Raw genomic sequence first — 27,596 nt, forward strand, 5'->3', positions numbered from 1 at the left:
AAGATGGTCACCTCCCTTGAGAAGCCAATATGGTTTCAGAAAGGGTTAAAGAATGGTCAATATGGTGTTTGCTGCCCAACAATTTCAGGAAAAATGCTAGGAACAGAACAGAGTTCTGTATACAACATTTATAGATCTGACCAAGGTTTATGGATAATTATGTCAAAATTTGGTTGCCTGGAAAAGTTCATCAGTATTGTATGACAATTTTATGCCAGCATGCATGCCCAGGTAGATGATAGTAGATGAAGCTCTCAAGATTTCCCAAACACCAGTGCAGTAAAACAAGATTTGTCCCTACTCCCATACTGTTTAGCATGAGGTTTTCAGCCATCTTTTCAGTCTTTGGCCATGTTTTCAATTATCTAACACCTTCACTGAAGATAAACATGGCCTCAAGGTCAGCTACTGCACTAATGGCAAATTCTTCAACTTGAAAAGGCTACAATCCAAGACCAAAGTGTAGGATCTTCTGTTTGCAGATGAATGTTGCCTCAATTCAGTCTCTGAAGCTGAAATGCAACAAAGTCTGGATCAATTCTCTGCTACTTTGTGCTCATTTTGGTCTAACAATTATCATCAAGAAAGTATAGGTGCTCCATCAGCCAGCACCACGCCATCCATATGTGGAACCATCGGTTATAGCAAATGGAGAAGTTTTGAGGACTGTGGACAAGTTCACTAACCTTGGCAGTATCCTTTCCAAGGAGGTACACATTGGCAATGAGGTTGACAGTTGCATTGCCAGAACTAGCTCAGTATTTGGGAGGCTTCCAAAGAAAGTGTGGGAGAGAAGAGATATTAGACTGACTACTAAACTGAAGGGCTGCAGAGCTGTTGTGCTGACCTTATTGCTATATGCCTGTGAAACCTGGACAGTCTACCAGCACCATGTTGAAAAACTAAATTGCTTCCATTTAAATTATCTCAGGAAGATTGTGAAGATCACCCGGCAGGAGAAGATACCAGACACTGAGGTACTTTATTGAGCTAAACTGACTAGCATTCCAACATTACTACAGAGAGTGAAACTTCAATGGGCTGGACATGTTGTTAGAATGCCAGATGTATGTTTGCCAAAAAAAACTATTTTATGGAGAACTAACACAGGGCAAGTGCTCACAAGGGGGTCAGAAGAAGCCATACCAGGACACCTGGAAGGTCTCATTAAAGATCTTTAGAATTGATTGTACAGCATGGGAGACACAGGCACAGGACCACCCAGCATGACGTGCCCTCATCAGTGAGGGAGCTGCACTGTATGAGGAAGGCAGAATTGAAGAAGCTCAAAGGAAACATGACATATGTAAGTTTAGAATAACTACCCCAGGTGTTCACATGGACTGTTTTTGCCTGACCTGTGGTGTAGAGTTTCCAAGCTCAGATTGGTCTGATCAGCCACAGTTGGACTGTGTAATTTGTCCCAAACATAGAGATGTCATTTTGGTCTTCTTCAATGAGGTAGGATAAGAACCAACCACTGGGCAGGCACACCAACCTGGCTGAAGTGCTAAGGGAAGGAGGAAACGTGTACCAGATAAATAGGCCAGGACCCAGAACCAAGGGCTTTTGTGTTTCCAGCCTAGCCCCCCCCCCCCCCACAGCCATCTTCCCAGGAAGCAACCCCTGTAGAGATGCACCCTACTGTTCCTTTGGGTGCTACAACCACAGCTGCTAAAGACCTTGAAAAGAAAATTCTTGCCACTGAAAGATAATGTCAAATAATTCAACATCAAAAAACTGATATCTTTAATAGAAAATTAAAGAAGAGAAGCTTTCCATCTGCTTTGCTATTAAACCCTAAGGATCAAGGGACTTTTCTATCTGATTCGCAATTAAAATTTTCCATGTGTGGGCTCTCCCATTAGCTCCTATTATCATATTACAATAAAGAACTGTCTTTTTTACCCTATTTCTGTCCTCAGAGTTTAGCACAGGTATTATGCACAGATTAAGTGATTAATAAATGCTTTATTTGTTCATTTACTCAGCCTCATTCATTCAAGTGGTATGGTAAGAAGCCAAAGTGATCCTTTTCTTTAGTTTGACTGTGAAAAAGACATAAACTATGGAATAATAACTTGAGGAGATCACAGATCAAGTGCAAGTGTTTAAGGTTGGAGGAAACTTAGATATATTTGTAGATGCCAAATGAGTGCATGACTGGAAAAATGGAAATTCTGTGATTTTTTTTTTTGTGACATTAATAATATAATGGAGGGATTTTTAGGAGACTTTCATAATGGAAATTATGTTAAAGTCCTACTCCATGGTATAGAGACTCATGCCATGGCAAGTCCTACCCAGCTGGGAAAACTGAATATGGAACCTTTGATCATTTTATCTGCTATTTGAAAACCAATCTAACTAAATTAGGAGTGTGTCTATGGAAGAAGTACCTACGTCAAAATCACAAATTCAAGTATTCATAATGGAATTACTTTAAATCAGATACATTTTAAGCTCAGTCTTTTAAAAAGAAAGAAAATTTTCTGAAATATAATTATACAAACCTGGTATCTTTGTTTTGTGAATGTTTAAAGGAAAATTTCTGAATTACAAGCTTACAATTCATGCTGACATTGGCCTTCATAGAACAAGTTTGTCCTAGTTTTGAAGACCTCTAGTTTGTGGATTCTTTTGATCTTTTTTGGGGGGGGGTCTGAAAAAAATTAGGAAATTCTGCCATACCTTCTTCATGTTGCCATTTAAGCTCATTTCCTTTTTGTTCTATTATTAATTTAGTTAAATTTGATTACCATCTGCAGATAACACTGCCTATACTTGAAATCTTCTGTCAGCCTTCCCTTCTCCAGGTTAGGTAATGAATTTAAATTCCTTGAACTTTCTTTAATACTTTATAGTAATAACATGTGCACATATATCTTAAACTTTATTATTTTGTACCATTTTAGAAATTTTGTATAACTGCTTTGGTTGAATTTGAGAATTACTTGGGAAAAAGAGCTAAAAATTGTGAGCCCTAATTCCTATGACATTCCTGAATGTATGAAATATTTTCATAAATCTTCCTTTTTCCTATCTCACATTCTCTTCCTTTCTCCTTCTCCATCTAAACTTTATGAAAAGCTTATATATTCCATATTTATGTTCTGACTGATAAAGATATTCAAACAAAAGAAAATACAAATTTGCCTTTATTTTAAAAGAAGAAAGCTTGCAAAGAGTATGTTAATAACTGAAGTCATATCAAGAGAGTTATTTAGTATGAGATTACATAACTACTGTTTTAAGAAATCATTGTTCTATGCTAAAAGATTGTACTTCATACAAACAGTGTTTGCCATGTTGAAAACTATTCTGTTATTTTAATTTTATAGAGATTTAGAGAGAAAGGGAAAGCAACAAAGGAAATCATTTTACCTTAATACATAGGGTTAGGAAGTAGTAAATTTAGTAACTAGATTGCCTGGCAACTTCTATTGAGTACTCTTTGAATGACAGAATAGATGCTAAGGGGAAATCAAAATGTCTGAAATGTAAGTGGCTTTCTACATCCTCCAAATAGCCCAGACTCAGTACTTAAGAAATTTCAAAGGTATTATGGTACAATAGTAGCACACTGGACTTGGAATCAGGGGACCTATTGATCTAATCCTACCTTAGACATGTACAGTAATAAGCAAGTCACTCCAGCTCCCAGTACTTCAATATCCTGCTCTGTAAATGAGCCAATCACCACACTCTGTTCATCAGAAAAAGCATTTAGGCAAAACTTGGCTCACTGTTTTGTGTTATTATCTTTTGTTACTTACCTTATCCCCAGCATTCCATTCAGTCTCTAGATCTTCTTAAATTCCCTTTTCAATTTACTTCAGATCCATTCTTTCCATTGACTGCCACCATCCATCCCTGTTTCTTCACCTATAGACAGTAGTAGTAAATTCCTAACTGGTGTCTTCACTTTCTCTCTCCCAGTGTTTATGTTGTTATCAGGTTAATCTTTCTACAGTACTGCTGGGATAGGTACTTTTCCATTCAACCTTTCTTTTGTTCCCACCAAATAAAATCCAAAACCCTTAGCCTGAGAATTAAGGCTTCACTTGTTCTGGTCCCTAATTTGTCTTTACCTTTTTGCCCACTTTTATAGTTTAAACTGGCCAATTCAGTGTCCTCCAAATATATGTTAAATCTTCTTGCCTCTGAAGCTTTTTTGCTCACATTTTCTCTACTCATCCTTTCACTTTTTCTAATCTTCCATCTCTTATTTCTCAAAGCCTGTCTAAAAGTCAACTCATCCTTGGAGCCTTCTCTAACTTGCCATACAGGAAGTGATTTCTCCATCTTCTCTCCTATTGTCAGCCAATGAGGTTGACTTAAATTCCTTGGAAAACACTAGAATTGATTATCAAAGATAAATTGGTAAATATCTGAAAGATTAGGCAGTGATTATGAGGATTAAACAAGATTTTTCAAGAGAGGTTCATATCTGAGTAACTTTATTTCCTCTTCTAGCATTCTCATAAAATCTAAACCTCCTAAAAATCAGGCACTGTTTTATTCTTATTCTTATATCCCCCAAGTCTAACACAAGTGACCGGCATAAAGTTAGCAAGCACTTAGGAAACTCTTGTTGATTGACAGGGTTGCTGATTGAATAGATAAAGGGAAAATTGTAAATAGAGTTTACTTAAATTTAGCTTAATTAAATTATTATTTGATAAAATATCTCCTGAAGAGATCTAGTCTATTAATAATGCACAAGACAAATTAAGAACTAGCTGAATGACAGATTTGAAGAGTAGTCATTTTAGTTCCATATCATCCCTGAAGGAAGTCTCCAATAGAAGATTACATGATCCTTGTGTGGCTTTGTGCTATTTATTATTTAGTATTTTTATCCCTGACTTAGATAAAGATACACAAGTGGCATGTTTATTACATTTTCAGACAACAGCAAGTTGAGAGACTTAGTAACCTACCATAAGTTGTCATGATCCAAAAAGATTTCTAGAGATTAGCATTGGGCTGAATCTAATAAAAACAAAATTCAGTGGGGGTAAGCAGAAAGTTTTAAACCTGGATTTAAAAAAAAAATCAGCTTCATAAATGGAAGATCATTAGACAGCTATTTAAAAGATTTAGAACCTCTGAGTATGTCAACATTAGAAAGAACTTGGGTTATTAAGCCTAGAGAAGAAAAAGACTCATATGGGTATGATAGCTTTCTCCAAGTATTTGGAAGACTATTTTAGGGAAAAGGAATGAGACATCTTCTATTTGGACTCAAAAGGAAGAGCATAGAACTGGCAAGTTCAATTTAATCTCGAAGTAAGTAAAAATTTCCCATCCATTAGAATAACTGAAAAGTGGAATGGGATACCTCTCACTGAAGGTTTTCAAGTATAGACTGCTTATCCTCTTGTCTGGCATGTCAAAATTCTTTTCTGGATGTGGGTTAGAGTAGACGGTCACTGGTGTCTTTTAAACCTAAAAATTTTGTGATATTACTTGTATTTATTTTGTGCCCTTATCAAATTCTGCTTTGCATTATTTGCTTATTTTCTCTATCCCATCAGATTGGTTAAGGATTCATTGAAGGCTTAGGATTATTTTATACTTTTTGTAACACCCTCTTGCCCATAAAAGCATAATTCAGGCAAACCTAGTATTCTGCCATTCAGTTGGATCTTTTGTTGTATTGGTTTTTGTTTGTTGCATGTGCTGTTCTTCCCACTTTGTTGTAAAACTCCTAGTGGGCAGGGATCTTGCTTAAGCTTCTTTGCATTTAATTTTCAATTATCTACTTAAATATACTGCATGAAACTTTTCTAAAAAATGTAGAAAATATTTTTGTTGTTTGGGTTTGCTGAATTTTTTAAGACTTGTTCTTTAAACTAATATTTAATTTAGAATTTACATGCTCAAGTAAAGAGAAAATACAGTTAGAGATTTAATAAGAAGGAACAAAACAAAACTTTATCACTGATAATGAAATATCAAATCTCAGAAAAGCCTTCAAGTCCTCAGCTCCACTCTACTTTTCTGATCTTATTATCCACCACTCCCCTACGTAGAACCTCAGTTCTAGGGTAGTACTAGTTCAGTGTTCCCTAACTACATTTTCTTTGATCCTTTCTCTCTCGACTATTAGAATATCCTTTTCTTAACTGTCTGAATTGAAACGTTTAATATCTTATGTTTGTATTTTCACTTCAGCACCTAGCACAGAGCTTTGAAATGAGAAAATGCCAAATAAATAAACTGAATGAATGAATTGGACCTAGAAAGTAGCAGATGTGCACAAGCATATATAGTCAGCAGCCCAAATAGTCAACAGTACAATTATTCCTTCTACATTGCAGGGATTAAAGGTGTGGTGCCTCCACAATCTGAAAATCCATATAAAATTTTTTGACCCTTACTGTGTACCACAGAAGAAATCTAAATTTTTTCCTTTTTCTTTTATGGGGTGCTTTATAGTAACTTATTAAGATTTGGGTTAAATATTTTCTGTATCTTCTGCTGGACTTCACACATCATCTTCTGCTTTCACAAAACTCCTCCAAAATTCCCATTTAATTTCTTATGCCAACCTACAATATATTGAAATTGCAATGGGGAAAGTCTTGATGTGGAATTGATGACTGAAGTATAGAATTAAAATTCATCTGTGGACACCTTTCATATCATTTCTTTGAAAATAAACTTAAATGTAAAAGTGAATTTTTTTTTGGCAAGGCAGTGGAGTTAAATGACTTGCCCAAGGTCACAAAGCTAGGTCACATTTGAACTCAAGTCCTCTTGACTCAAGGGCTGGTACTCTTATCTACTGCACCACCTAGCTATCCCTAAAGTGAATTTTTTATAAAATCATCTAGCTCTAAAAAGACTGCCTCAAATTATTTTTAACTAATAATAAAATAATTTGAGGCAATCTTTTTAGAGCTATATTCAACAAGCAAACTGGTAGGTGCAAAGCAATATTGTTATTTCCGTACTTAGGGACACTGGAAGAGTTTTATCATTTGTCCTAATAGAGTATATCGATGAACTTGAGAAAGTAGCATCATCATAGTTATTATTACTCTATGTTCTTAATGAACTAGCAACAAAATTAGCTGTAGTGTTTATTCATTTTTTTAAACAAATACCAATTATTTTCAGCATTAAAGATTATTTCATTCACTTATGAAAATGTTTTTCTCTTTATTTTGTTAGGAGCCATTTCATATATTTAATTACAATTATTTAAATATGTTTCTCCCCCCCCCCCAGGTTTATTTATGAAACGGAGCATCACAATGGCATAGCTGAATTACTGGAAATATTGGGAAGGTAAGTCATTGTACTGGCAAATGCCTGAGAGGTTTTTGTTTTATGTTGTCTATAAAATTGGCCTTTTGGATGGAACTTGTAACTTAGGAGGGCTTCAAGTTCATCCATTCCAATATTTTGCCTTTGTTAGGAGTTATTCAAAATTCATTTAAAAAATAATGTACAATATATTTAATATAAAAGGTTAAACTTAGTCTTTTCCATATCTCTAGACAAGAGTATCCAGATTGAAAACTATGGAGGTAGAATACTACATACATTTCCAGATTCAGTTGATATTTGTTTTTCCTGACCTGATTTTTTTTCCTTTCCCCCCCTCCTTCTTTGTTACAAGAGAGGTCTCTCTGGATAGAAGAGAAGAAAGAAAGATCTGTTCAGAAACAAAAGTGGCATACTAAAAAGTGTTGTTTGTTTTTTTAACTAAATTATTTCTATATACATGACCTTGTCATGTGTTTCAATATAGTTATCTTAGAAGTCCAATGTTAAGCCTCAACCATAATAATTTAAAAAACAATTAAACATAAATGTTAATTCTAAAAAAGTTATATGATTTTAATACTTGTATTGAATGCATATTATAACATTGCAATGTCAATTATAACACTGTAAATTTCCATTATCTCAATTAATGAAAATTTCCCCTGTATAGAGAAATCAGGGGAAAATTTACTTGGTAATTTTTTTTTGGAAGGGGGAGTGAAAAGTCAAAGAAAGAAGGAAGCATTGTAATATAGGGCCTAGAGAACTTTCCTTGGATAAGGAAAAAGTGGCTTCAAACTTTGCATCTCCTCCTTACTGGCTGCCTAGGCAAATCACTTATTGCCTGGAGAATCTGCAAAGAATTGATACCCAAGAGAATGTAAACTTCTTGAGAATAGCAATTTTCATTTTTTGTGTCTATAGAGCCTAGTACTTAATAGATACTTAAGAAATAGTACTGATCAAATCAGATCCTGACTCCATGATTCATGATTTGCTATATTAGCTACAAGTCCCTTACTTTTCTGTGCCTCAGGTTTCTTTATCTGTATTATAAAGATAAAATATATTTTCCCCATTTGCCTCATATGACTGCTATGAGGAAAACATTTTACAAACCAATAAAACATTATAAAATTATGAGTTCTTACTAATTTATCACTATTACTAGCCCAAAGATATCAAACTCATAGCCTGAGTCCTGCAAAATTCTTAAGTCTGTACTGAACCAGATGAAAAATCAATTCAAAATAGATAATGTGAATTTATGTTTTTCTAAATCACTATGCAGCCACAAGGATCTGTTTCTATTTGCATTTGACACCAGTAATCTAAACCATATTACCAAGTTCTCAATAGTTACTCCTCCTTTAACCCTACAAACAGCAAGGTAGAGCAATAGAAGAGAGCATTGGATATAGAATAAAAAAAGACCTGGATCCAGATTCAAATCCTGCCTCAGACACTTCACCAACTGGTGACCCTGGATATGCCACTTTCAAACTTCATTTCCTTATCTTTAAAAAAAGAGATGATAGTAGCATGTATTTGACAGGATTTTTGTGAGAGTCAGTTGAGAAGATAGCATTGTTCTAGATTTGAAATCACTCTATAAGTATTAATTTATATTGATGTAATGATGGTTGAACTTTCAGACAGTAGATTGCAGAGAAAAATATCTTGTGTTTCTAGAATATGAGTTAATATTTTATCAATCAAATTTTTATAGACTTATATAATCATGAAACCCAAATAAGTATTGTTAATAACTATTTGATTCAAACTTCATATATCCAGTTTGCTAAATACAATGAGGAGGATCAGATTATCAAGATGTTAAATGTTGGGGCGGCTAGGTGACGCAGTGGATAAAGCACCGGCCTTGGAGTCAGAAGTACCGGTCTCAGACACTTAATAATTACCTAACTGTGTGGCCTTGGGCAAGCCATTTAACCCCATTTGCCTTGCAAAAACCTAAAAAAAAAAAAACAGGTTAAATGCTTTCATATCTTCCTTCTATTGGGTTCACATTTATAGTTCCTCTAATGTGGGAATAACAGATCTAAAAATTTTAAAGGAAACAGTTTGAAAGCCTGAAGTTTGAGAAATCATGGATGACAATGAAAAATTCTCTTTAATGGTTTAATAGATTTTTGGACAAATGAGGGTATTGCAGGTTTTCATGCAATAATTGAAAGCTCTTTTGTAAACAGTATTTCAAACCTTGAACTAAAATATAGCAAGTTGATTGTTTTTCCTCTAAAGAGGATATTCCACTTGAGCTTGTTTTTTATTCTGAAGCTGTACTAATTTATCATTATCTACAATCAAATTTTAGTATCAATTTCTATGAAATTACAAATATTTCAATGCCTATGCTTTCCTGAGATTTTTTTAAATGAAAATTTCCCATATTTTCCCTTCCTTTTTGAAAGAGACCTGACTTGCCTGCAGGATTTCCATATGAAAGTAGGATTGAAAAAAAGAGTATGACATAATTGCAGATTTGAAATTTATGAATATGTTAAAATTTTGAACCAAATCTTTTTTCTTCCCAGCATAATTAATGGATTTGCCTTACCATTAAAAGAAGAGCACAAGATTTTCTTATTGAAGGTGTTATTACCTTTGCACAAAGTGAAATCACTGAGTGTCTACCATCCTCAGGTACAATGGAGTAATTAGCTATTTTGTGTGGATGAGTCCAGTTACCAAGTATGCTTCATTTACACAACATGCTAAAGTCAAGACCTTGTATCTCTTATAGGGAATATTGTTTAATTTAATTAAATTTGATTAAGATAATATGTGTTACCTCTTAAACAATTATTTTAAAAGGAATAGGAATTACTTTTCTTTGTGTTTGAAAGACCAGAAATGGAAACACTAAGATTAGAAAGTCTTTGAAATATGGATTTGAAGTACAATTATAATTAATAATAGTAAGCAATGATCTGAGGAATCAAAGTTGGAGGGGATCTGAAAGTTCATCTGGTTATCCAGCATCCTACTTAAGGAGGGGAATATTTGCTACAGTATCCCCCACCACTGGATTATCTAGCTTCTGCTATATTCCTAAGCAAAGCAGCCCCTTCCATTTACTGAAGGTCTACCTCCATGAAACTTATATTCATTTCTAATTCTGTTCTCTGAAGCAAAAGAAAAATAAACCCTCATACACATGATTTTGCTTCAGATATTTCAAGATAAATCTCATTTCTCCCTATTCCCTTATATATATAATTCTTTTCTAGACTAAAAATTTCTCAAGTTCTTCAACTGTAGTTCATCTGGCATTGTTTCCTCACCATTCTGTTGCCTTGCCTGTTCATGAGCTGTAGCTTCTTGATAACTCTTCTTATTAAAGTTTTGACAAAACTGAATACTATGCTCTCAATGCTATTTGATGAACTGTGGCTTTTAGAGCTCTAGCTGTCCCTCACAAATTTGTATCATTCGCAGTTTTGATCAGCTTGCATGCTATCTACTAGTTTATCCAAGTCACTGATAAAAAAAAATGCTTTAAAAAAAAGGACTGTGCTTTATTTATCTTTGTATTTTTTCCAATGCTTGTCACAGCCCCTTATACATATTCTTTGTTTGGGCATGGTTGGCTATATTGAATTGAAGTTGACAGATCCAAGGACAGAACATAACAACATGCCCCTGAAGATTTCTAACTCTGCTTGTTAATATTGATTCATCAATCAACCTGAAAGAATTTATATCAAAGCTGTGTCTTAACCAAAAATTTCCATTCCACTTCTGTGTTTGAACAAATGTCCACACTTAGAAACAGGTTTAAAGTTGATTCTTTCAAACTTTTATTGAATTTATTAAATTCTAGTAAATGTTATGTTTGAATTCAACCAGGTGTTTTGTGGTTATTGATATTTTATTTGATTTATAAGAAATAGAAAAATTTGGAAGATGGAAGAGTTTGGGGTTGTAGCATTTGAGATAAACCTCCTGGAGCTCAGCAGAGAAATTCAGACTGCACAGACCCATCCAAAGTCTAGCACTCATAGAAGCTGATGGGGATCTCAAGGCAAGATAGTATAGGGAGAACAAGACAAGGGCCCAAGACAGAGCTTCAAGGGAAAAATGTAAAACATTAAATATTCACTTATATGTGAATCCAGGATTCCTTCCCTGAATCATGCTGTATAGCAGTTTAGCAGTAGAAAACAGAATTTGAGAGGGCATGAAGAATCTACTCTTCAGTACCTGTCACTTTCTGAAACTTTTAAGAAATTACCATCTTTTTTTCCTAATCCACAATTGAAACATTAGATGCATGTAATTTATTGCAAAGAATTCATTCAAATTAATGTGTTTACTTTGGCTTCTTGGGAGATATTTATTAGGAATATTTTAGAAAAATACTTTAGTCTCCATGAAAGCCCACTTCAGTGGTTCTTTATAAAAGTGACCTTGACTTCTTGGAGCCTTTTTCAGCAGAGTGGAAACTTGAACAGGTCCTAACAAGTTGGAAAGGTTTTGAGTATGGGCTCAGTGATGTCTGTTGTCTGAGAAACAGTATAATTAAACTCAGGTCCATTGCCAAGTTAGACACTTATGTGGTGAATTTTTTTGACCGTGACTCATCGATACTATTAAAACAAAGAGAACTTTCAGTCTGAAGGGCCCACACTGATGAAACTTTGACTGTTGATCATTAAAGTTTTATAGATAAGCCTAACCAGAGATATACCAAATTGAAGACATTGGTAGTAGGTGGTAACATTCACATAGGGCTGGGATAAAAGATTTTCAAACAAAAAATAAATTTTGCTGTTTATCAGCTAATTCAATAGATTAGTCTTAGCATGTTTACCCCCAGTAAACATTCAATTCCAAAAATATTAAGTACCTACTGTATAGTAAGTCATGTAATAAAATAATATAAATTCTGATCCTCAGGAAACTTGCAAATTAGTGAAAGAATAAGACATGCTCATGAATAACTATATTACAAGTTATGAAATAATTGAAAGCATAGGAGATGTCAAATAGGAATTCAGTGAAAGAAGGAATCACATCTAACCAAGAGAACTAGGATTCATTCTGAGAGGCAGCATCTGAGATGGACTTTGAAGCAAAGAGGAAAATTACCAATAAGCAGAGCTATAGAGCTGAGTGAGATTGAATTGTGCAAAGGTATAGATAGGCAAGTTAGGGAAAGTTGAAATTATTAACAATGAATAGGGGCAGCTAGGTGGCACAGTGGATAAAGCACCTGCCCTGGAGTCAGAAGTACCTGGGTTCAAATCCAGTCTCAGACACTTGATAATTACCTAGCTGTGTGGCCTTGGGCAAGCCACTTAACCCCATTGCCTTGCAAAAAAAACTTAAAAAAAAAACAATGAATAATGAACTTTGCCTAGAGGATAGAGTACATAACATAATAAAGAAGAATAATTTGAAGAGTAGAAAAGGAATCAAATTGTAGAAAACCTTAAATCCCAAGATAAAGACTTTAAACTTTTTTTTAAAAGACAATAAGGAGCTGCTAGAGATATCTGAGCAGAGAAGTATTCTGATCAGAATAACATATTAGAAATACTATTCAGGTATTGGTGGAAAGAAGGGATTAATGAAGACAGCTCCAGGTCAGAAGTTATCCAAATACGAGGTGATATTGACCTGAGGTAGAGTATAGAAATGAACTTGATTAGAGACAGATTGAGATACTAAAATGGACAGGAGGTATAGAATATTATGTATGGAAGATACCTTAGAAATCATCTAGGCTATGGGTTTATCACTTTTTTTTGGATTGCCCCCTTGGCCATCTGGGATAGCCCATTAGCCTCTTTTAGGAAATGAGTTCTATTGAAATACAGTTTTCAAAACTTAAAAAACAAATCCATGAATCCTAGTTTAAGAAAGAACCCCTGTTTTAGTTGAATTCCCCTCATTTCCTAGGAAAAAACCCTTGGTGAACTGACTTCATGGGGCTAGTACTTAGGAGAGTCAGGATTCAAACTCAAATCTTTCAACAACCTGAAGTGAGTCTTGTAAACATGTTCACACAACATGTTTACAAGACTCATTTCAGGTTTCTTCAACATCAGCAAATAGTATTTAATATACCTAGAAGCATAAGCATAACATCCTTCTCTTAGACAAGAAGAAAACTGAGTCATGGGGCTACATGACTAGTCCAAAAATACATGACACACCCACAAATTAGTAGAAGACCTAGGACTAGACCCTACAGATTCCTTTGTCTAGTACTTATCCCTTGGACATGTTATATAGTCTCTGTTAATTATTATTTTTTTTTTTATCATTTTGAGGCTCTGTTTAAGGAATCAGGTGAAATGCATGCTTAAGTTTTTCATATATGTCTTTTTTTTCCAAAATGCTAGTATTCCCTCCTTTCATGTTTTACAATGCCATATTTTTTTTCTGGAACTAGTAAATAACCACAGGGGAGAATATTTAATCTGCATTCCAGAATTTCCCTTTGCACTTCTCACAGTTGCCAGCATAATAGTACACAATGAGCTGTTCTGTTGATATTCATATGTAGTCAGAGTCTAGTTTCAGTTCTAGTTTAGTTTAATTTTTTTCTGTCCCTTAGCCTGGAGGATCACTGGCTATTTTTCCCTGACCATTTTAGTCACATTATACTGACAACAGCTTGAATTTAATCTTCATGTCATTCAGAAATTCATTTTTCTAATAATGTTTTAAAATGAAAGCACAATTCATTTTTGTCAGAATAATACTGAAATGTCAGATTTCAGGAAATAATACCCCAATCTTCTCTCCATCCAAAAAATTTATGGTTACAGTAACCTAAAGGAGTGAAACATTACATGCTTGTTTGTGTATTTATCTTCATTATTAGATTGTAAGCTCTTTAGAAACAGGGATGGCATCTCCATTCCTCTCTGTATTTTCCCCACAGGGAAATAGTAGACTTCAAATAAATATTTGTTGAATAAATAATACTAGGAAATATTAGGAATAGCTACTTACAACTTGAGCTTCTGGTGGATTCCTCATTTGAAAACAACTTTCTAAATAATAGAGGTTAGAAAATAATACCAGGAAATAATGTCGATGATGCTGTCATCAAATAGTGAAATATTAATATCTCTTTTTTCTCTTAACCTATTTAGCTGGCATACTGTGTAGTTCAATTTTTAGAAAAGGACAGCACACTTACTGAACCAGTAAGTATATTATTTTTTTTGGTCACATTCATAATTGTATTGTGAAAATATATATATTTTGCTGAATGTAAGCATAGTATAGTGTGGTTTTGTTAACAAAATGTAGAAGCATGGTCATATGAGACAAACAGGTTTTATCCATTTATTTATTTTTAATCTAGGCCATAAAATTAAGCCATTTATGGATCCAATTATATGTTATATATAAATTTTGAAGACAAATAGTTGACCAAAATAGTTATATAGCAATAAGCACTTGTCTTAAATCTTACTTATTACTCTTTCAACTTCAAAGTATTATAACAAGTATTATAACAAGTGTCTTCATTAAAGATGTACATTTTAATCCACTACTAAGCACTTTGATATTTTGATTTCCTCATATAGCCAACTGACCAATCAGAGTAAATATAGAATAAAATTAAGTGTATGAAATTCTTATTATAATCAAATATTATGACCAAAGGTGACTTTACCTTTTGTGCATGTGTGTGTGTCCTGGACCTATTGGCAGTTTGGTAAAGTCTGCATGCCACTTCTTAGAAAATATGCAATTTTTTAATTCATAAATTAAAGTTTCCATTTTTCCCTTCCATGTTAACAAATAATCTCCTACCCTTCAAAATCTAGCTACAGATCCAGGAGCAGGGGAAGTAAGAATCCTGTTTCCATCTGTCCTGTGATTACTGTTTCACAGTCACAACTGTTAGCCATTGTTAGTTGAATTGCCTATTTTGTAATTTTAAATTACTTGTAATTTTAATTTCAGGTTATGGTTTTAAATTTAGAAGTTGTCTATTTAAATACCAGTTTAAAAGATATCATTTTTTAAAAGTAATTTGGCAAATAAAATAAATAGGAGTGATACTTTCTTTCTTAATAGTATAATTACCAATTTTAATGTGGAAAAAAAAGGTCAAAAATCTATAACACTGAGATAGGTATTTGTTAGGTCAACTGAGTTGACAACACTAGCTTCCCTTCCCCTTAGGTAACTTTATTTACAATCTATGCTACCCTTCAGTCTTCTGATTTCCATGTTTAGATCTATTCCCCTCAAATTTCTCACAGTATAAAAGAAGGCCCTTGGTCATCATCCACCAACAAGCAATACCAAAAAAATCTGCAGAGCTGGTGTGCTCAGACATCAGGTGAAGGAGAGCACTGTCTGATTTAATCCCTGCTTCCAGCAATCTTAAGGAATGACATTTACTCTGCATTCTCCACCATAGGATTCCCAGGAACTATCTACCATATTTGGGTCTGAGACTTTGAAGCCCCAAAGGAATTGTACCAAATCTTATCAGACTTCAATATCAAGCACAGTCGAGGTACTGAATGCCATTAGAGGATACAGTATTTTTAATCCTCCTTAACAAAACTGAAGACATGTGTTGATGGTGGAAATGCAGCTGCATAATTGATATGGAAGCACTTTTTAAAAGCATTTTCTTATGTATGGCAGAGCCTGATTCCTATTATTTTTGCAAGGTCCAGATCCAAGACTCAAGAGAAATTTCATTGTTATATTCTTTTTCTCCCAGGTGTTAAATGAAAATTATGAGCATTGTAGATAGTTCTTTTTGTGGTTAAGGCTATAGTACTTGTCATGTACCCCAAAAGAACATTGGAAGGTTATTTTAATTTACTGTTACTATTATTATTGAGAGAAGCATAGCATAGTGGATGAGTTTAGTCCCACTTCTGATACATTTTGACCATGTGACCCTGGGGGGAGCAAGTCATTTAACTGTCAATCACTATCAACTCGCTTCCCAAATGGAATCATAGGTCAGATACAAAACTAATGTGATCAGGAAGCAAAAACAAAAACTCTGTTTATTGGAATACATTAGTTTAACAAAGTCGGTTCATTCATTACTATTTAAATATTGTTTCATTGAAGGTAAGCTTAAAATCAGTTCTGAAATAGAGTGGGGCCCAAAACATTATGGTAAATGCAAAAGAAAACTATAAAGTCATAAAGAAAAAAATCTAATTCTAACTCAAACTCTTTTCTTGAAGCTCTAGTAGAATGTTAGTCAATTAGGAAGAGTACAGTGGATTATATTATTTTAATTTTACTGCATTCTATACTTTGAGGTGTTTGAAATAGAGAATCTTTAGCATCTTTTCAAATTATTTGTTTTAGTGATGATAATATTAAAACATTGACTGTTATATTACTTAGATGTTTTGTTAAATAAATCTGACAAAAGTTCAAAAAAGTTGTACTTTCTGGTTATTCTTAAATAATGTTCAATTTAAAACATTAAGATATTTTAAAACACCTACCACTGAGCATTACATTATTACTCAAATTGTTTTATAAAATGCTTACCAAGCCTTAAAAGATATCTGCTCCCATATACAAAATTTTCTTTTTTAAAAATGGCAACACTTCTGTGAATTTAATCTCTTAAAATATATCCTACAAAAATTGGATGTGTGTGTGTGTGTGTGTGTGTGTGTGTGTGTGTGTGTGTAAAATTCTCACCCATTTATCTTTGAGTAAACCTGGCCAACATACAAGTCTTGAACTAAGTTCCAAAGAATAAGAATAACAAGTTTCCTCTCCCTCCCTTCCCACTATAATGCCAAGTCAAGGGGCAAATTCTCAAGCAAGACTCAAAACCTCCTGACCTCACTTCTCCAAAATTCAGGTCTCAGAACCATTAGTAAGCTTGTCCAAGCTTGGCTGTTAACAGGTTCATAGTAAGAGGTTATCTCCAAGGAAATGAGCTTAGAAATTTATAGAAATTTATAGAAAAGTTCAATTTCTTGAATTGCACTCAAAAGTAAGTAGCCATTGTTGATCAGGATTAGTATTCCCTAAGCAACTCACTTTCTTCAAAAAAAACAAACCAAAAAAAAAACCTGTTGCATTCTGAATTCACAGAAATAGCTGAGTATTGTCTAATACAGGAATCCAAGTTGCCAGGTTCGAACTCCTCCAAATCAATCCCACAGTAGCTCTCTGTAAGCTATTATCAGAAAATAGGACCTTTTTATTTAGAGTTAATATCAGAGCCAATTTCCATTTTATGGCTCACAAATCAATTTTTTTTTGTTTCAAACAATAGAATTCTATTATGCCAAGCGAACAAGGAAAAGTAGATGTGTAAAGTGATTTCTTTAAGGATACAGTATAACATGGTAGAAAGGTACCTAGATTCAGTCACAATCAGAAGACCTGAGTTTGATTGCTGTCTTCCAAGACTCATGTGTATCTTGTCATAATCTTTAATTATAAAACCTTTAAGAAGAACAGTTCTTGAAGGTACAGAAATTTTTCAAAACTAAGTCAAAAGACACTCTTATTGGTCTGAATAATGGAATAGAGATTATGTACACAAAGTACATGCCTTCATGTGTCACTAAAAATTCTGTACCTGGTCCAATTCACAGATAAACCATTGTATTACGTCAGCCATATTAATTTATTTTTAGTTGTCCCTAGTTCCCTTTATTCTTTATTATTCCTGACCACTCATTTTATTTCCTTTTCAAAATGTATAAAAGATACCAACCTTAAGATGGTTTAACTAAAAAAGATTGGTTATATAAACTTAAAACCTGAATTTGGATCAAATGTAAAATAATAGTTCTCTAATTTTAAGAGAGTAGGTGCTATTATTATACTTTTATCATCCTTCTTTCTACAAGCAAACAAAACTTTTGTCTTGATCTGTACAAATCAGAGGTTTATATAATGAATTAATAAAGCCATGTTGATCAAGAATTGAAGTACCCTGTATGTGCAGAATTTTAATGAATTTTTTTTTCCTAGGTGGTGATGGCACTTCTCAAATACTGGCCAAAGACTCACAGCCCAAAAGAAGTCATGTTCTTAAATGAATTAGAAGAGATTTTAGATGTTATTGAACCATCTGAATTTGTAAAAGTCATGGAACCTCTTTTCAGACAACTAGCCAAATGTGTTTCCAGCCCACATTTCCAGGTGTGTATTGTTTAGAAAAATATAGCAAATAATTGATTTTTTAAGTTTTGAAAGCCATATCTTTCTAAATTATGCACTAAACTTAGCTACAGTGCCAAAATACAAGTTAAATAAATATTCATATTGTTTTTGTCTGGTCATACTATAAAAATATTAATATCCTTTGTGTCACCATTTCATTTTCCTTTTTTTTATTAGGGTAGACATAATAGAATATTGCTCACCTCTAAAATTAAAACCAGTACTTGTCATTTTCATGTAAAACCCTACTTCTAAAACACATAACCTAATATTTTAAACTGACTGGTTGCAATGGATTGGCTTTGTTCTCTAAATTACATTTCTTTTCTTTTCCAGTGAGTCTTCTCTTATCCCTTCCCTCTCTAACATCTTCAGTCTCTTCCTTTCTACATGCTCCTTCCCCTTCTGCTTTTAGACATATGCAGGTTTTTCTTTCCTGTAAAAGTTTCCCATTGACCTTGCCTCCATCTTCAAATCTTCCATTACATTCCTTCATTACAATATTTCTATAATGTGTGGTTTATTTCTGTGCCTTTATATTTATGCCTTCCCTATCCCTTCTTCAACCCCTGCATTTTGACCCCTACCACTCCAATGAAATTTTCTCAAAGATCAATAATGATGAAAGAGTGAGATGCAACAGGAAAGAGACCTAGATGTGGCTTCAGGAGACCTACATGCAATCCCTACCTGCTGCTTTCTACCTAGGCAAGTCACCAACCTCTCTGAGGATCAATTTCCTATTTGTAAAATGAAGGAAATCTAATACAAGATTTCCAGGACCCATCCCAGGTAGGAAAGGGTGAGGTTGTGATGGGCTTTAAATATAAAGCAAAAGACTTTATATTTGGCCTTGGAGATAATAGGTAGCTAGCTGCTAGAGTTTGAGGAGAGGCAGTGATATGAAGAGACTAGAACCTTTGGCACTTGACCAGAAAATGGATTAGAAGTGTAAGTCAGGAAGACTAATTAGGAAAATGATGTAGTAGCCCAAAGAGAGAAGTGTTGGCTATGGGTTTATCATTAGCCTCTATGAGTGAAGAAGAAACATATATGAGGTAAAAATGACAATATTTGACAAAAGATTGACTATAGAGGATAGAGTGAGAATGAGGACTTGAGGTTGACTCAAGAAAGAGATCCCTGCAGACTTAGAAAAATGCAATCAATATTATGTTGTGTTTGTATTTATTATATTTGGATCTGGTTCAGGTCACACTCATAGGCCTGATGGGGGAGGATAACAAGTTTTAATACCTCTTAGTTTGAAATGTTAAGAGGCAGAGCAGCAAGGTGATACAGCAAATAGACCATTTGTCCTGGAGTCAGGAGAACCTGAGGTCACTTGTCAACTATGTAACCTAAGACAAGTCACAGAGCCCCAATTACCTCCAAAAAAATTAAAGAAAGAAAAAAAGATGTCCAAAGAGCAGTTGCTAATGTGAGGACTGGAGTTCAGGAGAGAGTAGGATTTAATTTAACAAACACTTTATACTGCAAGCTGTTACCTTTTTATTCATTTATAAAAATATTTGTTGTTTGTTTACTGTGTACAAGCGACTCTTCTAGATGCTAAGTAAAATGACAATCACACACTTGAACATATACAGGAATAAAAAGAAAAGTCTATGTAAGTTCCATGCAGGGAGAGCTCAGTTTCTGCTGATCTTCTCAGAGACCTTTGTATAGAAGAAGGTAGAATTTTTGTTGGTCCTAGAAAGGTGGATCTTCCAACAGGCAGAGAATAGAGAAGTTGGTTGGATAGGGAGAGATGCAAAAGTGCATCACTGATACCAAGGTTGGAACATGCAAACTGTTTAAGGAGTAGCAAGTGATCTAGTTTGGCTGGAGTCTATGATGTACATATAATGGGTATATAATTATTATGAAGGACTTTAAATACCAGACTTAAGGAATTTGGATTTTATTCAGTTGTCAATGGGGAGCTATGGAACATTTTTAAGTAGGGAAATAAAACTACCAAAATGGTGCTGTATGATGATTAATCTGACAGTGGATTATCAGATGGATGCTTAACAAGGGAACTTTTTGACATGGAAACTAATTACAGTTTAAGACCATAAAGGCCTGAAGTAGGTTGGTCACAGGCATCTCAGTGCAAAGGAAAGTATACTGCATTTGGAGTCAGATGACCTATATTTAAATCTCAGCTTTATTACTTTGACTACTTTTATGATCTTAGGATGAGTCACTTAACTTCTCTGAACATTATTTTCCAAATCTATGATTTGAAGAGGACTAAATGACTTTTAAAGTCCTTTCCAGATTTAAGTCTATAATACTACATAAAATGGATTATAGATTAAAAGTAGTCATTATATACTACCCACTCTTGTCCATGATCTCCAAAATTTCTCCAAGAGTCTACTCAAAATGTTGCAGGTCTTCCTCTTGTCTTTTTTTTTTTTTTGCAAGGCAATAGGGTTAAGTGGCTTGCCCAAGGCCACACAGCTAGGTAATTATTAAGTGTCTGAAGCCAGATTTGAACTCAGGTACTCCTGACTCCAGGGCTGGTGCTCTATCCACTGTGCCACCTAGCCGCCCTTCCTCTTGTCTTTTTAAGATGATAGATATGACCTTTGATAAAGCACTTTAGCTGTCCATCTTTTGTCTTTCAGTATACCAATCAATCTCTTTCTAGTCATACATGTCCTAGGTGATATAGTGTACACCAGATTTTTTGTGCGTGCAAGTTATACTACCACTGTTAATAGCCATGGCAGTATAGTATTTTCATTAGTTCCTTTGTTTCATCCACAATTTTGCTTATTCATGGTTTATGATATTACATCATTCATAGTCTTGTAGTGTCACTTACAGATTGTTACCTAAAAAATGTTTTTGATTCAAGGAGTAATTTAGAATTGTCAAAAGTACTGTGTAATTTCCACAATTGTCCAGCTGTAGTATCTGTCTAAGATGAATGTACAAATAAATAAAATATTCTGTCCATCCACCTGCAGATTCTAGTCTGGAAAATAGCCATTCCTTATTCATTTGGGTTTACTTGTGTAAATTGAATGGCCAAACCCTGTAGTGACTGTAAATCTAAAGAAATCAGTCCCAGAATATTCTCAAAATTCTGTCACCTTGAGTTTGGATTTCCTTTAATGTGTACTTGATATGAACTAGCTGTTCTTCCTGTGTTATTCTTGAATACAATTTCTACTTCTTCATTTAACATACCACAGGTTAAGTAAAATCCAGATATGGTTGTTCTGCTTTCAGATTGTTTTCAGATTTTTTTTATTGTTGTCCGGTATTTTTTTTTATTGTCCAACTAGTTTCATCATAAGGGCAAGAACCCTTTCATTTGTTTCTGTATTCCCCCACATCTAGTGCAATATCTATACATAGTGGATACTTAATTATAATTGGTCACAAAATCATTTATTTCTCTGATAAAGTTTATTCTTTCTGACCTGGGAAATTGAGAGTCACTAAACTTAATATAACCAAATTGCCTAACAAATTATCTTGTTTTATATGGAGCATGAAGCATTTTGTGTCAGTGTATATCAATATAGCATTTCCAAACCTATTTCTGAACCATATTTTTTTTTCAGTATACTTCATAACCTGATCTAATTGTAAAATTTTAACGAAGAGTGCTTGATAATGCTTGGTAAAGAATTTGCCTATGTATCAGGCATTGATAATCTATTCTGAAGTAAGTTCACTTATTTTAGTAATGTGTATAGAATTGTCATTGGAGACCATTTCATATAGAATCATAGAACTTTAGAGTTAAAAGAGATTTAGAAATCATTTATTCCAATTTCCTTATTGAAAGATAAGAAAGCTTAAGCTCAGAGGTGTGTAATATCTTAACCAACTTAAATCTGGGACTGTGAGCAATAGTGCCAGGCCTAAGGCCTAAGTTTCTTGACTTCTTATGCTTCATTCTTTCTCTTTTACTAGTTCTACTTAATTGTCCTATTTAAGAAAAGAAAATATTTTACTAGCAAGAGAATACGACTGCCTAGAAGTTTTATACACATCTCTATTTAGACATAATGTAGGACAATTAATAAATTAGCCAAGTCATTAAAAGCAATTTTCTTGAGAAGTTTGAGCATCAACTTCAAATATAAAATTAGCAAATGTAAGAACTTCAAAAACAAGCAGATTGGCACATGCATTGTGTCTTAAGTCATTGAGTATCATCATTTTGAATAGGATATAAGCATATGACAGGAAGCAGAGGAGAAGAGAAGTCACAGAAGAGACACAAGATTTCAGGTGCAATACAGTTAGAGCACATACCAGAATATTTATCAAATATATGATTTCAGAACAGTTATGAGACCAGTATTTAAAATATGTTCAAATGAATGAATGAAGAAAATTTGTGTTCAAAAATTGAGTTTTACAAGGTTTGAGTTGCATATTTTCGGGATATGTTTTTAGTTAATCAAAAAATTCACTGTTGTTTAAACTTTAATGAATCTATGGTCTCAACTGTGAAGGTTTTCTTCTACTCATTCAGTTTACATTCCTATATTTCCATCCTTTATATCTCTTGACCATGTCTTTTATAGTTCCTTAATGGAATGTAAAACTTAGCACTAGGGAACATCTTGACCTTTTAGTAATTTGTAGATAGCCACTAATGGAGCCACCAGAGTGCCCATCAGTGATCCATTCTTTGCTCTTGTTTGCTCATCTCCTCTTTTTAGATGTACATCCCCTAATGATATCCTTTACATTACCTGGAGAACATAGCAAGCTATTCATACCCATCTCTCTGTTGCATTTTGTACAACCTGCATCTTTTAACTCTTTAACAATGACATTCTACTAATTATAGCTATGCAGGATCACCAGATATTTAATAGTATTAAAAAGATAAAACTGTTTTAGGGAAACTCTTTGAGATCAATTTCCCAAATTCAATGCAAATTAAGCAGATTTTTTTCTTTCTGTTCAGTTTTGGACCCACCTCATTGTCCACACACAGAATCTATCTCTCACAGCACACACATGCACACATGGATATTGAATCAACAATATGAGGTTATACCATAGTCTAAACTAGTGGAGGCCATGGTTTCATCCCATAAGGAATCAGGGGAAGATATATCACATACAAACCTCTGAAAAAAACTAAGAGGGCTTATCTCCAACACTACCACTCTTACTTTCCCCCATTATGTTTCCAAATATCTCTGATTTCATTCCATTCTTCAAGTGTGCAACTTACATGGAGCCAAGATGGCAGTATGAAGGCAGCATTTCCCAGAAACTCCTCCCCGCCCAAAATAACTCCAATAGCCGTCAAATTATGACTAGCCAAAATTTAAAAGGGCAGAACCCATAGAAAGACTGAGTGATACATTTTCCCAGTGCAAGATAACTTAGAAGTTCTGCAGGAAAGGTATGTTTCAACAGGACCAGGGGTTGGAAAAAAGCCCCTGCTGCAGCTCAGCACAGCACAGCACAGCCCAACCTAGTGAATCACTGGGAACAGCTTGAAGGGGAAGTGAGAGAACTCTGATGTACCAGGATTGAGTGTGGAGTGAGGAGCACCAGCCTAAGAGCAACCCTATGGCAAGAACCTGCACTAGAAATGTGGGGAAACCAGCCTGCACCTCCAGAGCACAGCCCACAGATGATAAAGGGGTCAGGGGAGACTGCAGAAATCTCTCTGCTCTCCCTGCTGTTTGCCCACACTCAGGTCCAGGTTGCAGTTTGGCCTTCCATACTAAGATAGCAGGGACCCTCCTCACAGCTCCAGGGCAGAGGGGAGTGCCTGTGGTTATCTACATATCAAAGCAGAGGCAAGAGAACATAAGACCTTGGAGAAATAAAGGTCCCAGTGGGGTGTCCCAAAAAAGAAAACCCTAAGTAAGTATCCTAATAATACTCAGAAGCTCAGGAAGCACCCCAAAACCAGGCACAGGCTGGAGAAATGAGTGAACAGAGGAAAAAGGGGAACAACATTGAGAACTTCTTTGTCTTATGATCCCAAGAAGGATCAAAATACTCAATCCGAAGATGAGAAAGTACAAGCTCCTGCATCTAAAGACTACAAGAAAAATGGAAGTTGGGCTCAGGCTCTAGCAGCTCAGAAAAGATTTTGAAAATCAAGTAAGGGAGATAGAAGGAAAAATTGGGAAAAGAAATGAGAGAGATACAGGGAAAAAAAACATGAAAAAGAAGTCAGCAGCTTAGTCATGGAAATCCAAAAAAAAAAATGCTGAAGAAAATAACATGTTAAAAACCATCATAGGTCAAATGGATAAAACAGTTCAAAACATTATTGAGGAGAATGCTTTAAAAAGCAGAATTGGCGAGATGGAAAAGGAGAAAAGAAAGCTCTCTGAGGGAAACAAATCCTTCAGATGTAGAATGGAGCTAAAGGAAGCTGATGACTTTACGAGAAGTCAAGACACAATACTTCAAAACCAAAAGAATGAAAAATTAGAAGAAAATGTGAAACATCTCATTGAAAAAACAACTGATCTGGAAAACAGATTCAGGAAATATAATTTAAAAATTATTGGGATACCTGAAAGTCATGATCAGGAAAAGAGCCTTGACCTCATTTTTAAAGAAAGCCTGCAGGAACACAATTCAGATATCATGTTGCTGCATTCAGGATCACACAGGACTTTTCAGCAACTATATTAAGGGCTCGTAGGGCTTGGAATATAATATTCCAGAAGGCAAAAGAACTTGGAATGCAACCAAGAATCAACTACCCAGCAAAACTGAACATCCTCTTCCAGAGAAAAAGATGGCCTTTCAATGAACCAGGGGAATTTCTTTTTTTTTTTAAGAAGGATTTTATTTATTTTGAGTTTTACAATTTTCCCCCATTCTTGCTTCCCTCCCCCCACCCCCCACAGAAGGCATTCTGTTAGTCTTTACATTGGTTCCATGTTATACATTGATCCCTGTTGAATGTGATGACAGAGAAATCATATCCTTAAGGAAGAAAAATAAAGTATGAGACAGTAAAATTACATAATAATATAACTTTTTTTTTTCTAATTTGATGGTAATAGTGTTTGGTCTTTGTTCAAAGTCCATAATTACTTCTCTGGATACAGATGGTATTCTCCATTTCTGGTAGCTCAAAATTGTCCCTGGTGTTGCACTGAAGGGATGAGCAAATCTATCAAGGTTGATCATCGGGGGCTGCTAGGCGGCGCAGTGGATAGCACATCGGTCTTGGAGTCAGGAGTACCTGAGTTCAAATGCAGCCTCAGACACTTAATTACCTATCTGTGTGGCCTTGGGCAAGCCACTTAACCCCATTGCCTTGCAAAAAAAAAAAGAAAAAAAGAAAGATTGAGCATCACTCCCATGTTGCTGTTAGGGTGTACAATGTTTCTTTGGTTCTGCTCATTTCTCTCAACATCAGTTCATGCAAATCTTTCCAGGCTTCCCTGAATTCCCATCCCTCCTGAACCAAGGGAATTTCAAATGCTGAAATGACCAGAGCTGACCAGAAAGTTTGACCTTCAAATACAGACCAGAGAAAAAGGGTAAAATATGAGGGACTTAATGATTATGAACTGCATGTATGCCTGCATAGAAAAATGATGCTAAGGGCGGCTAGGTGGCACAGTGGATAAAGCACCGGCCCTAGAGTCAGGAGTACCTGGGTTCAAATCCAGTCTCAGACACTTAATAATTACCTAGTTTGTGTGGCCTTGGGCAAGTCACGTAACCCCATTTGCCTTGCAAAAAAAACCCCTAAAAAATGATACTAATAATATTCATATGAACCTTCTCATTTAATAGAGCATATAGAAGGAGCTTTTATAGATGAAGCACAAGAGAGATCTGAATTTAAGATATATATATTGTAAAAATGGAGTCAGTAGCTAAAAGGGAAATGCACTAGGAGTAAGAGAAAGGAGAGGTGGAATAGGCAAAGATATTTCAGAGAAAAGATATATATATATTTTTTTACAATGAGCTTTTGCAATGATATGGAAGGGGGAAGGCAAAGAGGAATGAGGAAACCTTCACTCTCATCAGAAATGACTCAGAGGGGGCAGCTAGGTGGTGCAGTGGATAGAGCACCGTCCTTGGAGTCAGGAGTACCTGGGTTCAAATCCGACCTCAGACACTTAATAATTACCTAGCCATGTGGCCTTGGGCAAGCCACTTAACCCCATTGCCTTGCAAAATCTAAAAAAAAAAAAGAACAAGAAGAAATGACTCTGAGAGGAAACAGCATACACATACAATAGGGTATAGACATCTACAGTAAAAAGGAAAGAAAGGGGGAAAGAGGGGGGGGGGGTGATAGAGGAGAGGGTAGATAATAGGAGAGAATAGTCAGATATAACACATTTTCTTTTTTTATTTCTTGCAAGGGGCTGGGATTGGATGGCCTGTCCAGATCCACAGGGCCAGGTGGTTGCTGGGTCTCAGGGGTGGTATGTGGGCTTGGGGCCTCTTGGCCCCAGGGCTGATGATCAGTCTGCTTCTGCCACTCAGCTACCCTACAGCACATTTTAGAAGAGGGACAGAGTGAAAGGAAAGAGAAAATACAGTATATGGTAGTGGGGAGGAATAGATGGAGGGAATTACAATCAGCAACCGTAACAGTGGAAAAATATGGTCATAATTTTTATAATGGAATTATCATAAAGAATGTGAAATGGGTGGCTAGGTGGTGCAGTGGAGAGAGCATCAGCCCTGGAGTCAGGAGTATCTGAGTTCAAATCTGCCCTCAGATACTTACTAATTACCTAGCTGTGTGGCCTTGGGCAAGCCACCTAACCCCATTTGCCTTGCAAAAGCCAAAAAAAAAAAAATGTGATCCACCTGAGACAGAGCTGATGGTATAAGAATACAGACTGAAACACATTTTTTTTCCTCTTTTCCTTTACTTTATTTCTCATGAGCGTCTATATTTTTTGGGAGGAGAGGATATTATGTTTACTCTTACACGAGAATATTTTAGTCATGTATTAAAAAAACATCACTTGTACAAAAATATTCATAGCAGCTCAGTTTGTTGTAGCAAAGAATTGGAAATTAAGTAAATGCTATTCAGTTGGGGAATGGCTTAACAAAATGTGGTATGTGTAGTGATGGAACACTATTGTTCTGTTAGAAGTCAGGAGGGATGGGAATTCAGGGAAGCCCAGAAAGATTTGCAT

At 35.0% G+C, this 27,596-nt stretch overlaps 1 protein-coding gene across 18 annotated transcripts in view; it reads left to right on the forward strand.

Annotated features, from left to right (window-relative positions):
* PPP2R5C (protein phosphatase 2 regulatory subunit B'gamma) overlaps window positions 1-27,596 on the forward strand; it is a 252,300-nt gene that overhangs the window by 195,327 nt on the left and 29,377 nt on the right. For 10 of the 18 annotated variants that reach the window (XM_074213097.1, XM_074213094.1, XM_074213095.1 and 7 more), the window contains 5 exons: window positions 7,240-7,299; window positions 9,840-9,948; window positions 14,415-14,468; window positions 15,701-15,799; window positions 18,259-18,429. In XM_074213097.1, the coding sequence (XP_074069198.1) occupies window positions 7,240-7,299; window positions 9,840-9,948; window positions 14,415-14,468; window positions 15,701-15,799; window positions 18,259-18,429 (493 nt within the window). The remainder of the gene's footprint in view (window positions 1-7,239; window positions 7,300-9,839; window positions 9,949-14,414; window positions 14,469-15,700; window positions 15,800-18,258; window positions 18,430-27,596) is intronic. The other 8 variants (XM_074213102.1, XM_074213096.1, XM_074213101.1 and 5 more) reach the window with 1 other exon arrangement.

The sequence above is a fragment of the Macrotis lagotis genome, chromosome 1 (assembly GCF_037893015.1).
Source record: "Macrotis lagotis isolate mMagLag1 chromosome 1, bilby.v1.9.chrom.fasta, whole genome shotgun sequence".
Classification (NCBI taxonomy): domain Eukaryota; kingdom Metazoa; phylum Chordata; class Mammalia; order Peramelemorphia; family Peramelidae; genus Macrotis; species Macrotis lagotis.